This window comes from Nesoenas mayeri (assembly GCF_963082525.1).
Source record: "Nesoenas mayeri genome assembly, chromosome: 23".
Taxonomy (NCBI): domain Eukaryota; kingdom Metazoa; phylum Chordata; class Aves; order Columbiformes; family Columbidae; genus Nesoenas; species Nesoenas mayeri.
Genome location: NC_137574.1, coordinates 1,233,180 through 1,244,491, shown reverse-complemented (window position 1 = coordinate 1,244,491; position 11,312 = coordinate 1,233,180). Strand labels below are relative to the sequence as shown.

General features: G+C 60.1%; 1 protein-coding gene across 1 annotated transcript; it reads right to left on the bottom strand.

Annotated features, from left to right (window-relative positions):
- Positions 1–8,751: 8,751 nt before the first annotated feature.
- BTG2 (BTG anti-proliferation factor 2) lies at positions 8,752–10,470 on the bottom strand. Its single transcript, XM_080358154.1, has 2 exons — positions 10,277–10,470; positions 8,752–9,271 (listed from the first exon to the last, which is right to left on the bottom strand). Exons 1-2 carry the CDS (start codon positions 10,428–10,430, stop codon positions 8,931–8,933), a joined length of 495 nt encoding a protein of 164 aa, XP_080214280.1. The 5' UTR covers positions 10,431–10,470; the 3' UTR covers positions 8,752–8,930.
- Positions 10,471–11,312: the final 842 nt, after the last annotated feature.

Sequence of the window (11,312 nt, the reverse complement as noted above, 5' to 3'; positions counted from 1 at the left end):
GGATGGAAGGGATGGGGGCTCGGTCCCCCTCCTCCTCTCCCTCCCCTTCCTCCTCCTCCTCCTCCTCCTCCTTCTCCGGGGCAGGTTCGGGGTCGGGATATCGGGGAGGGGGGAGCGCGGGGCTTTGTCCAGATCCCCAGAGAAGCATCAAGGAGGAAAAACCCCAAACCAACCGAAAAACCGCTCCCCAGCCCCATATGGACAGGCAGGATTTCTCCAGCGCTCCCCTGCAAAACCCCACATTTCATCTCCACTTTTTCCAGCCCCTTTCCCCAGATCCTCTTCCCTTCCGCGCTCCATTCTCGTTCCCGTTTGCAGCATCCCTCAACTCAAAGCTGTTTGCAAACATCCCTTTAGGAGGGTGTTTCCCCAGGAAGCGCAGGATTTGTGTTTAATAACAACGCCTCCAAATATTTTCCTTTGGAGAAGCACACAAGAGAGCAGCGGGGATGGTTCTGATCCCAGTGTGGCTGGAGGGGTCTGGGACAGGCAGAGCCCCCCTGGCTCGAGGGACACGAGCTCCGGACACGGCACCGTCCCCGCGCCGCAAACCCAGCGTGTGAGCGTTGGCAGAGCCGGCGTGAGTTGCGGCCGGGAAGCGCAACCCGGCGCCACGTCCTTCGGCGCTTCCCTTTGCTCAATTCTTCTCGGACTTAACCTAAAACCTTTATTGAGAAGTTGCGAGGACAAAAGCGCCGGTGGCCGGGTCACGGCCGCCCCCGCCACGCCTGCCCATCTGCAGACGTGCTCGCGACGTGACGAGCAATAGAAGTTGATTATTAATAAGCTGCTCGGATCCGGCCGGCGGCAGCTGCGGCTTGGCTGGGAAGAGATAAGAAAACTGCAGAGGCAGCGGGAAAAGACGCTGGGGAGGGACCCCGCACGGGACCCCCGTCCCCAACCAGCATCACTCGGGGATGAGCTGGGGACCCCTCTCCCCGACGGAGGCTGCGGGACCGGGGGTCCTGCTCTCACAGCTCCGCATCAGGAGTAAAACAGAGATGAGATTTTGCTGCTTGGGATTTGGGGTGTCAGCATTTTGGGTCTCTCCACGCAGCTCCTTGAGGGGCCAGAGCAGCTGGCGGGGGTCAGTCCCCACCAGGGGACCACACGCTTTTGGGGGGGCCACTGGGGAAAGGCAGCCCTGCTCCCAGCAGCGTTTGGGCACAGGGGAGAGGGACAGGCAGGAAATTCCCAATCTGTCCAGCCCCCACTCTCGCCTGCCCTTTTGTTCCACTCGCCATCTGTCCCGCAGCCCCGCGCGCTCCCGCCGCACGTGCCGTAAATATCAAGACGGGCTTTGTCTCTGCTCCCAGGGGCAGCGGGGACCCCAGCCCTAAGGCTGCCGGGGGCTGGCATGGGGGGCGACAAGCCCTCGCGCTTTAGGGGAGCACCAGGGCTGGTGTCTCAGCCCCGATCCAGCCTTTTAACTCACAACAAAGCAGTGAACACGCCAGCAAGGGCAGCTGCTCCGCTCCAGCCCCGTCCTTGCCCTTTGCTGTTTTATCCGGTGCGATAATAGAAATAAACTCCCTGGTAAAAGCGCATTGTCAGATGGAAAATGGGCCTCGCCCTCCGTCTGGCAGCTGGGGACGCTGGGGACGCTGGGGACGCGCGGGGTTCAGGGACGTGGTTGCCTCCAGCCGGTTCCCAGTAACACATTTCCCAACAGTTCCCCAAAGGAGCAGGTGTTGCGTTCACACGGGTGTTGCATTCTCACGGGTGTTGTGTCCCCACAGCAGTGACACCGGGTACAGCTGTGCCAGGCACAGGGACAGTGGCCCTTGCAGAGGGGACGGGGCGGGTACCAGCCCACACAATGTTCTAACATGTCCTGACATGAGCTAGCACGTCCTGGGGCCCCAGCATTACCCTTAAATCCTTCTCCTTCTGCCTTGTCACCACTGGCTGGGGCTGGCAGGGGCTGCTCCATAGTAGTCGCAGCCAAGGGCAAAGCTCAGACGTGACCCACGAGACACTCCTGGTCAGTGCCACTGGTGCAGAGACGTGACAGAGGGGGAGCCCCACGAGCCCTCCTCCCTCCCCAGCACTCCCCGGAGCTGGGAAACGCGCTTCCCCGGACACGCAGGGCTGGTCCCAGCTCCAGGCTGCCCTGGAGAGGCGGCTCAGGGGACGCAGGTGACAAGCAAAGCAAAAGGGGCTCAAAGCCTCAAACAAAACCCCAGCAGCTGGTGAGACTCGCATGCCTGGCTGGAACCTGCCCCGGGGCTCTGCTCCCGTCCCAGACACAGACACGGCTCCGGGGGAAACACAACCTGCCCGGGGCAGCGACCGCAGCTGCCGGCTGCTCCCACCGCCCCCGTGCCCCGTGCCCCGTGCATCGCCACTGCCAGGGCACGCGACCCCTCAGGGGTGGGTGCACAGCATCAACCGGGGACAAGGGATGTTGTGTCCCTTGGGGACAGAGGCACAGCACCCCTTAGTGCCAGAGACACAGCATCCCCTGGGGACGGGCATGGCGCCCCTCGGGGACGGCAGGGCACCACGCAGCCTCGGTCCCGAGGGACGCACCCGTCACCGTCGGCAGCTGCGGCGCAGGACGTGTCGGGGCACCTTGCTCTGCCCAGCGAGCTCGCAGGGTGCGGCACAGTGCAGGGAGGACCAAGGGGGTTCAGCACTGGTTGCTCAACACCAACAGTCCCCTCAAATAACATTAATTACTATTATAATATATAATAAGAATCGTATGAACCCCGGCAGCGAGCCGAGCGAGCTTTGCCCTGACCCGTGCGGCGCAGAGGCCTCTTTTCTCCCCGGCGCTCAGCCCTGCGCTGCGAAACAAAAGGTGCAAAGTTTAGTGGTGCATGAAAGGAGAAACAAAACCCCGGCTGAGCCGCGGCCCTGCCGCAGCCCCCACCAGACAGATGGCAACAGTTGTCCCCGCACACCAGTTGCTCGCTGCTGCCAACAAGCCCCTTTTATCCCCAACGGGTCGTAAATGGAGCGTTGGAGCCGCTGCTGCGGAGGGGCCGGGATGGGGATGAGGATGGGGATGAGGATGGGGATGGGTTGGAGACGGGGATGAGGACGGGGATGGAGATGGAGATGGGGACAGGGATGGGGTTGGGGATGGGGATGGGGTTGGGGATGGGGATGGGGGTGGGGGTGGGGGTGGGGATGGGGATGGGGTTGGGGATGGAGATGGGGATGGCTCTCCTTCCCCTCTCCCTCCCCGCTGTAATTGTTACTAAACACAAGGTCTGCACAGGCCCCGCTCCGAGCGCTCCTGCCCGAGAGCCGGCAGGGAGGAGGCGAGCAGGCAGGGAGCGGAGCTGGGGCTGAGCCCACCGGCAGCTTTTGTGGTTGTTTGGGGGGGATTTCTTTTTCGAGCTCACACGAAGCAGCGCCGCAGCCCGTCCCATCTGCTGCTGGAGCCCCTCCAAGCACAGCGAGCGCCGAGACGGCTCCTGCGCCGCGCGGGGGAGGCGAGTGGGCGCGCGGCGGCTGCGGCACACGCGCTCGCATCTGCCCGTGGCCTTTTTGGAGGAAAGAAGCGTTGTCTGGGTTCTTTTCTTCCACCGGGTGGTTCAGCTTTTAGCGAGGGCTGGAAAGGCAGAGCGGTGTGTTCCTCTTCGCGCTGGTTTGGGGGCGAGGCGGTTGGGGTGCTGGGGGATGGACAAGCTGAGACAAGACGTGTCACGGCTGCGGAGAGCTCAGCGCCTGGCTGCGCGGGTGTGAAGGGAGGCCAGCGCACAGAGCGGGGCAGAGGAGGGAGAGGAAGGTCCGTAAGGCGAAGGGCAGGCAGGGAACATGGTCCCCAGAATGTGGCCAAGGGACAGAAAGCAGCAGGAGCCCACGCGCCAACGCAGAGCGCAGACCCGGTGCTGTGGGCTGGGGAGGGCTCGGCTCAGCCCCACGGTGCGGAGCTGCAGGCAGAGCTCGCGTGGGGGCTCCTCCGCTCCAGCAAACACCAGAGCCTGCCGGTGCCAAGAGCGGCGATGCAGAGATTGCCGGGGCAAGCATCAGCCACGCCGGAGCCTGCAGCCCCAAGCACCGTGGGCTTGGCGCGGCACCAGCCCCTCCGAACCCCACAAACCACCTTCCCGTTGCTGGGCCACGTGACGGCAGCTTCTCCGGTGGATCCTGGGAAGATGACGAGGGCTCCGGAGCACCGCAGGGGACAGAGCACCCCGGGGCCCGCGCCTCCCCCTTTTCCCAGGGCCGGGCGCTGCCGTCTGCGTCTCCCCAGATACAGGCGAGCGCGGCCGCACCCAGCGACAGCCAAAATAGCCGGTGGGTTCCCATGGCCCTGCCGGCAAACACCAAGGGCAGGAAGCACCTGGCGGAGGCCGAGCCCGGTGTGAACGTGCCGATGCGGGGAGGAGGTTCAGCAGCACCCGGTTTCGCTTCTGTCGCTGCTCCAGCTGCAAGCGGGAAAGCCCAGAGCCGCAGCTGCACCGCTGCCGGCCCCAGCCCCATTTGCCAAAGGGGCTCAGCTCTATTCCCAGCTCCAGTGGGGTGAGGGGTGAAAGCGTTTCGAAGGAGGGATGATGACAATACCACGACTGGGCGGGGATGAGATTTGGCTTCTGTGGGAAGGGCAGAAATAACCCCAACAAGCAGTTTCACATCCTAAATGCTGATGTTGCTTTTCTGATAAGCTAGAAACACCTGATTTCTGCTAAAGGGACCTCAGGAAGGAGAACAACACAAACACAGGAAAAACAGAACCAATGTTTTGCCATGAGTCAACCCAAATATCCTCCAGACCCGGCGGTTGCTGCTGTGTCAGGACGTTCCTCGTGGCTGGTTCGGGCTTTGCACAATCTGCATTTTCCAAACAGACCAGCCCCCAAACCCGCCCGTGAAGGGCTTTGGGGAGGCCAGATAAACGCCCCCCCATGCTAACCCAGCTGGTACAGCAGGTATCATGGTCCCACCAGCAGAAAAATGACAAGAAAAATAAAAAGAGCAGATGAGTCAGCTATTCAAAGGCTCCCGGTGGGACCTGCTTGTGGTGTGGGCAGCGTTGACTCCCCACTGAACGCTCCGAGGCGTAAGAGCTGCTCTTATCCTGGCTGCAGGCAGCTCCAGTTGCAGATGATCTTGGCCCAAACAGCAGCCACAGGTCACAGCACGCAGGACCACGGCAGGGTGGCCACGGCACGGGCTGTGCCAGCCCCAAAATGGGCCACGGTACACGGGTGGGAGCAGAGCGCGCTGGTCCGGCCAGGCCAGCGGGAGGAAGGCCACCATCATCCACCCGCCCCAGCCTTTGAACCCGGGTGACTCCTCAGCTAATCAGCAACCGAATGGGACGCTCCGTTCCTGCCCTGTTTCACAAGCAGCAGCAATTTGGGTGTGTTTATGGAAACTAATGAAGGGATGAGTTCAAAAGAGGAGCGGCACTGACAGAGCACCAACATCAGCCCACAAATTGTTTTCCCCCAGGCTGTGGCGTGTTATGGTAAAAGCAGGAGGGGAGGCAGCGCCGTGGGACCAGACCTGCGCCGCCCTTGGCATCACCGCTGCGGGATGGTGCGGGTTGGGAAGTTCACAAAGAACCTCCTGAACCCCATGAAAATGGAGTTTCGGAGGGAAACCAGCAGGAGCTGGTTTGGCCGAGGTCGGCTGGGAGTGCGTGCACATGGGGTAATCACAGGGTGCGGGTTACGGCTCCTGCCGCATCACCAGCCAGAACAGGATCCGCGGTGAATCAGCCCCGGCGGCCGGTATCGTGACAGGCCCCGAGCATCCCGCACACACCGCGTGTCCCCGTCCCGTGATCCCTCACCCGTCCTCCCCGCGGCTCCGTCACCCCTGGACGGGCAGTGGGAACAGGGAGCTCAACCAGGACCTGCCCCAGATCCTCTTCTTCCCAAGGTTTCCTTCATGCCGTTCCTATGGGTGGGGAGAGGTCTGGTAGCCGGGTACATAACACCCTCCCACCCTGGCAGGACATTGGGTTCTACAACCCTGCCCTGCATCAACCCCCCGCTGCCCCAGGCAGACGCAGTGGCCGGGACCCCCACAGCCCAGCTCCCAGCCCCGATTCCCCGGGTTTGGGGGCAGGTTTAGAGTCGGCATGTTGACTAAGCAGCTTTTTCCTGAGCCTCTCCCGTGACGCAGCTGGATGTGAACAGCCCTCACCCCAACCCAGCCCACAGCGCCGCTGCAACCCCAGCACACGACAGGTCCCGGCAAGACAACAAGGCTCCTTTGTACTGCTACATTTTTATTAAAGTAACAAAAGCATACGTCTGACAAAGGATCTGTACATTCTGTATATAAAAACTACTATACAATTAGTAACCATCCACTCCCTCCTCCAAGTGTAGCTTACAAACTTTCTACCATTTTCACCAAATACAAAAAGCAGGTCCCGTTCAACAGTCCAGCTTGTTGAAAAAATGACAAGAAACCCCTCAAATACACTGTCTTACAACACACACCATTCAGCTCTGCAGTCGAGCTTCAGGCTTGGAGGCAGAAGGCAACAGAGCACACGTATTCACAGCTTTACATGTAACCAGCTACAAGAGAGAAATGGATTATACCCAAGTTCGGTTGGTTTTGAAGCTAAAAACAGACCTTTAACATCAGACTCCTCCACACCAGGGACAGAAAGAATGAGACACTGTTATTTTGGGTCTGAAGTGGGGGCATGTTAAAAGCAATTTAGTGATTCCTTTGGTGTGGGCTGTTGTTCCTGAACAACTTTTCCGATAAGAGGGAGGGAAGAGAGCAAAGGGGGGGGTGGATCCTCAGACTGCTTTGATGGTGACAAATCCCACCCCAAGGAAGCACCAGCCTTCAGGAAGCTCCACGTCCCCCAGCCGAGGCTGCCGGCCCAGGGGCAGTTCTCATCATGGGCTTTCCGAACAAGCAGCTTAAGCCAAGACTCCAAAAAGCACCTGAGATCCCTTTTCCTGGAAAAGGGAAACTGCTTTGGGAAGCTCCCAACCCCCCCGTTGGTGAGGTCACCTATTGCACAAGTTCACCCAGGGAAAAGCCCCAGCGCTTCGGTTCAGCTGCTGCTTCGCTGAGAGCAGAAGCTCAGAGGGAAATGACGCAGCCTGGGAGGCCCAGTCTGTTACTGTTCAAGGACAAATAACTCACCACTTGACATTTTTAAGGGGTTTGAGAACTGAGGCTGGTTTTCCAGTCCTGGATTCATGATTTGAAGCTTAAAAAGAAAAATCTGAACTTTTCCACATTAGTAGTCAGAGTTGGGAAGCTGTGCTTTTTTTATATATATAGGCATTTTGAAGAAACCAGCTAAGAACTGCGGCAGATGGGAGGCTTCCTTCCTCTCTCAGAGCACCCAAGATTTGGTAATATATTGCACAAATGTCTGAGAACTTGACTCAAAGGCTGGGCAAGAACAACTCTGGTTATGCCAGACAGCTGCCCGGTCAGGAAAGAGGAAGGTTGGAAGGAGCATTGAGGGACAAACCTGGGCAAGTTTCATTAAAACACCACTGTCAGCGTCCTGCTTCGCCAGTCACTTCTCTTAGGATCACTGGAGGAACACCAGCTGGTGGATAAAAAGGCAATGGACATAAAACATCCTGGTAAAGGCTCATTCCCAGCAGGCAGGTAAAGTTCTCAGGGCAGCACTTTCAGCTCCCACCCTATTTGTAGCTGCCAGAGCAGTTTAAGGGCCGAATCCTGAAAAACACTGGGGCAGAGTCCCCGCAAACACAAGTACCATCAGGGCTACAAGAGGAGTTTTACCTGAAGAGACAAAGCACAGGGCCAGGCATTAATTGTGCAACTCCTGTACCGAGAGATCAGGACAATCGATGCCCCTTCCCACGGTATCAGCGGGTACCCTCCCAGAAACAGCCACACGCTCATCACTGGGGGAACAGAGGGAAGTGCTGGGACTTGAAAAGCAACGTTAGGACACCAAAGCACGTGAGCATCCCCACACGGGGAGGACACCCCCGGTATTTCTGATTCTCAGAGGCAGGGCAAAGGGGGTTCTCACACACCGCCTCTGCGGCACAGGAGAAGTTGCTTCATCTCTTCTGGAGAAGCGACGGGGCGAGTCGTCAGCACTGGATGAGGCAACTTTTGCAGGAGGCCAGACCGCTGGGGCACAGGGGCCGCGCAGGAGCGGGACGTGGGCTGCAGGACGTGGGCTGGTGTCTGAGCCACTCTCAGCAGAAAGGCTTCGTCAGCCCCAGCCGCTCGGTGCTGGTTTCGGGGTCTGGAGTGCACCAGCAACAAACCGCACTCCAGTGCGCCACAGCAGCTGCAAAATTCATCCTGGTGATGTGCCCCCGAGCATCTCTGCCTTGCTCCACTCCACGGACATCGATAAAGGAACAATTGAGGGGCTGAAGACCGGTCACACTGCCCCTCGCTTCGTGCTGGGAGTGGGGCAGAGCAGATCTGCTACACTCATGGAGTGAGCGGGTCCAGAGAGATGTGAGAGCAAAGGAGAGGGATCCCAGGGTCCCCAGCATCACCCAGCCCTGAGGTGACGTTCCCCCAACACTACGTCCAGGCCCCAGAGAGATCAGACCAGCTGAGAAGTGAAGTTAAAGACAGCAACTCCCTCATCCCTTCTCCAGCAGTACAGCAATACTAGGGGTACAGCAATACTGCTGGGTACCAGGATGGCAAGGTGACCTGTGCATCTCCCACCACCAAGCCACACTTCCCAGCCTGGCTCTTCCCTCTCATCCTCCATTCCAAGCTGCCCAAGTGAGCAAGCCAGCCCAAAATTGCCATCCAACACTAATTAGGTAGATATCGGCTTCATAAGAAAAACTCATAAGCTACAGCTTTAAAAAAGGCACCTAGAACACCGCTTCTGTTCAAAGCAGTGCCCAATATTTTAATTCTGGGTTTTCTTGGATTTTTTTAAAAAATATAAATAGCTCTTCATCTTAAAAATAGATCCTCAGGTGAGGTATACAGTAGCCTGTGTCTTGGCAGTGTAAGGACAAGAGGAGTATTTAGCTGGAGACAGTCATGATGTAGTTTTTGGAAGGACTGGTGCGACCCAACATCATCTGGTTCTTACAGGTCAGCATCCCATAGGAGCTCACAGGTTTCGTCGCAGTCGCTTCGTATAAGACACAGATGGAGCCGTCCTCCCCGATGCGGTACGAGACCTCGTAGGGGTCCACCCAGAGCGTGAGCTCGCTGGGCAGGAGCTGGTAGAGCTGCGGGAGGCTGAGTCCGATCTGGCTAGCTGCCTTGCAGATAATGGGGTCCATTTTGTGATTGATCCGGATGCAGCGATACCCAGAGCCTTTGAAGGGTTTCTCAGGAAACCAGTGATGTTTGTAGTGCTCTGCAAGGGAAGCGAGAAGGGAAGAGCGGTGAGCAGCAGCCGGGAGGAGGTCTGCGTCCTGTAGTCCCGAGGAGTCCCACACCTCGCTGTAGGCAGAGGGAACCACGTCCTCCTTAGGCTGCCTCCATCAGACGGCGGCTCCAGAGCCCAGCGCTCAGCTGTTCAGCTGCCGCTTGCTCCAGGGTGCAGGAGCGCAGCTCTTCAGGTCCTAGAAAGCCCAGGCGGGACGGTGCCACGGGGGCTGCAGCTGGAGCCCAACACCTCCTCAGCCCAGGCACTGGGGTGGCCGGGGTAGATACCGTATCACCAACAACAGAACACCGCAGGCACAGAGTAACATCCAGGTCACTCTCTAAATTTGGGGGCATGTCGCTGCCCCTTATCTCAGCACAGCGGCAGACAAACCATCCCTCCTTAGGGCTGATAAACGGGGAGGAGACCCCTGAACCACCCAGTTAGTGCAGAGCCCCAGACACACTCACGGGGAGGGGAGTTCCGGACCCCACACACAGCTGTTGCCAGGGGCTCAGCGCTCAGACTAGCTTTGGATCACCTATATCAAGCCCCAGTGAGGAGGATTTCAAGCAGATGGGCTGCACAAAGCCCTAAAACTGGGCAGGGGATCTGCTCACTTCAGGGGCTGAGGCAGGAGTTTGCACAGGACCCCCCCAGGACAAAGGGGGGTGCCCAAGGAGACACACAGATGCCTGCCAGTCCCGAGGGACATGGGTGGGCACTCAGGCAAAGGCACTAATAGGCATCCAGCATCGATGATGACACCACTGGGTGTCAGGGAAGGGCACAGATGGGTGCCCGATCTAAGAGGACACAGATGGGCACCCAGGGAAGAGCACCAGGTCCTGGGAGCAACACAGGGGACACCGTGAAGGACACCAGTGGGTGTCCGGCCCCGAGGGGGATAACAAGACAACAGACACGAGCGGGCCGTTCTCGGCCCGGCCGTTGCTCCCCGTCCAGCCGACCTCTCCCCGGCCCGCGCCTCACCTGCCAGCGCCTCCCGCAGCGCTCCGCTGAAGACCTGCAGCTGCTGCTCGCTGACGCAGCCCCGCGTCCGCAGCAGGTTGGACACGAAGCCCACGGCGGCGGCGATCTCGGGCACCATGTCGGCGCGGGGCCCGCGGCGCTGGCTCTGGCTCATGTCGCGCTCCAGGCTCCGGCGCTGCCGGGCGATGGCGATCGGCTCCGATCGGTCTGCGCCGGCGGCTCCGCGCCGCCTTTTTATAGGGCAGCCCGGGGAGGCGTCATCGGCGCGGCGGCTCCCATTGGCGGAGCGGGCGCCGTATGCAAATAGCGCCTGACCTCAGCGCACTGGAAGGACTGACGTCGCCGCCGCGGTGACAATAGCGGCGGGGGGGGCGGTTACCGGAGGGTTATTTTTGGGGCTGACCTGGGAGGAGGAGGAGGAGGAGGAGGAAAGGAGGAAAGGGCCCGGGCTCGTCCCCCCCGAGCTCTCGGCACCCCCCTGCTCCAGGGCAGAGGCCCCCGCTCAGCCCTGGCGCTGCGGCACCCGTGGGCTCCCGGAGTCACGGGGGGATCGGGGGTCCCTGGCAGCGGGTGCTCGAGGTGACCCTCGGGACGTGGGTCGTGGGGGCAGGAGCACAGGGAAAGGGCTCCCCGAGGTTCCTGAGCAGTGGAAACCCCCTCCCGATCCCGGATCGGCCCAGGTGCCCTTTGCCGGCCCGTGGAAGCCGGTGTCGGGGTCCCGCGGCTGCTCCCGGTCCCCACAGCGGGTCTCCGGGTGCTGTTGGTGTGTGGGACGCCAGCCCGGACCCGCTGCTCCCCGCAGCCCAGCGCCCCGGCCGCTGCAGGGAACCCCAGAGCACCAGGGTCAGGTTTCCAACCCCTCCCCGCCAGCAGTGAGTCCACGGGCCAGTTCCAGTAACAGACGTGACGCCTCGGGAGGGTGCAGCAAAGGCTCGTCCCCTCCAAGCCATTGCCAAGTCACCAAAACCACAACGGACTGAGGAACAAACAGTGCAGCTAACGGGAGCTGGTGCAGAGGAAGGGTGTCCCCAACAGC

What these genes read in the sequence shown, in the direction of transcription:
- BTG2 (XM_080358154.1), bottom strand. Translation starts at nt 10,430, where the DNA reads ATGAGCCAGAGCCAGCGCCGCGGGCCCCGCGCCGACATGGTGCCCGAG. An exon ending in GCTGCGGGAGGCGCTGGCAG is followed by an intron (nt 9,272 to 10,276) that starts GTGAGGCGCGGG and finishes CTTCCCTTGCAG; the next exon opens with AGCACTACAAACATCACTGG.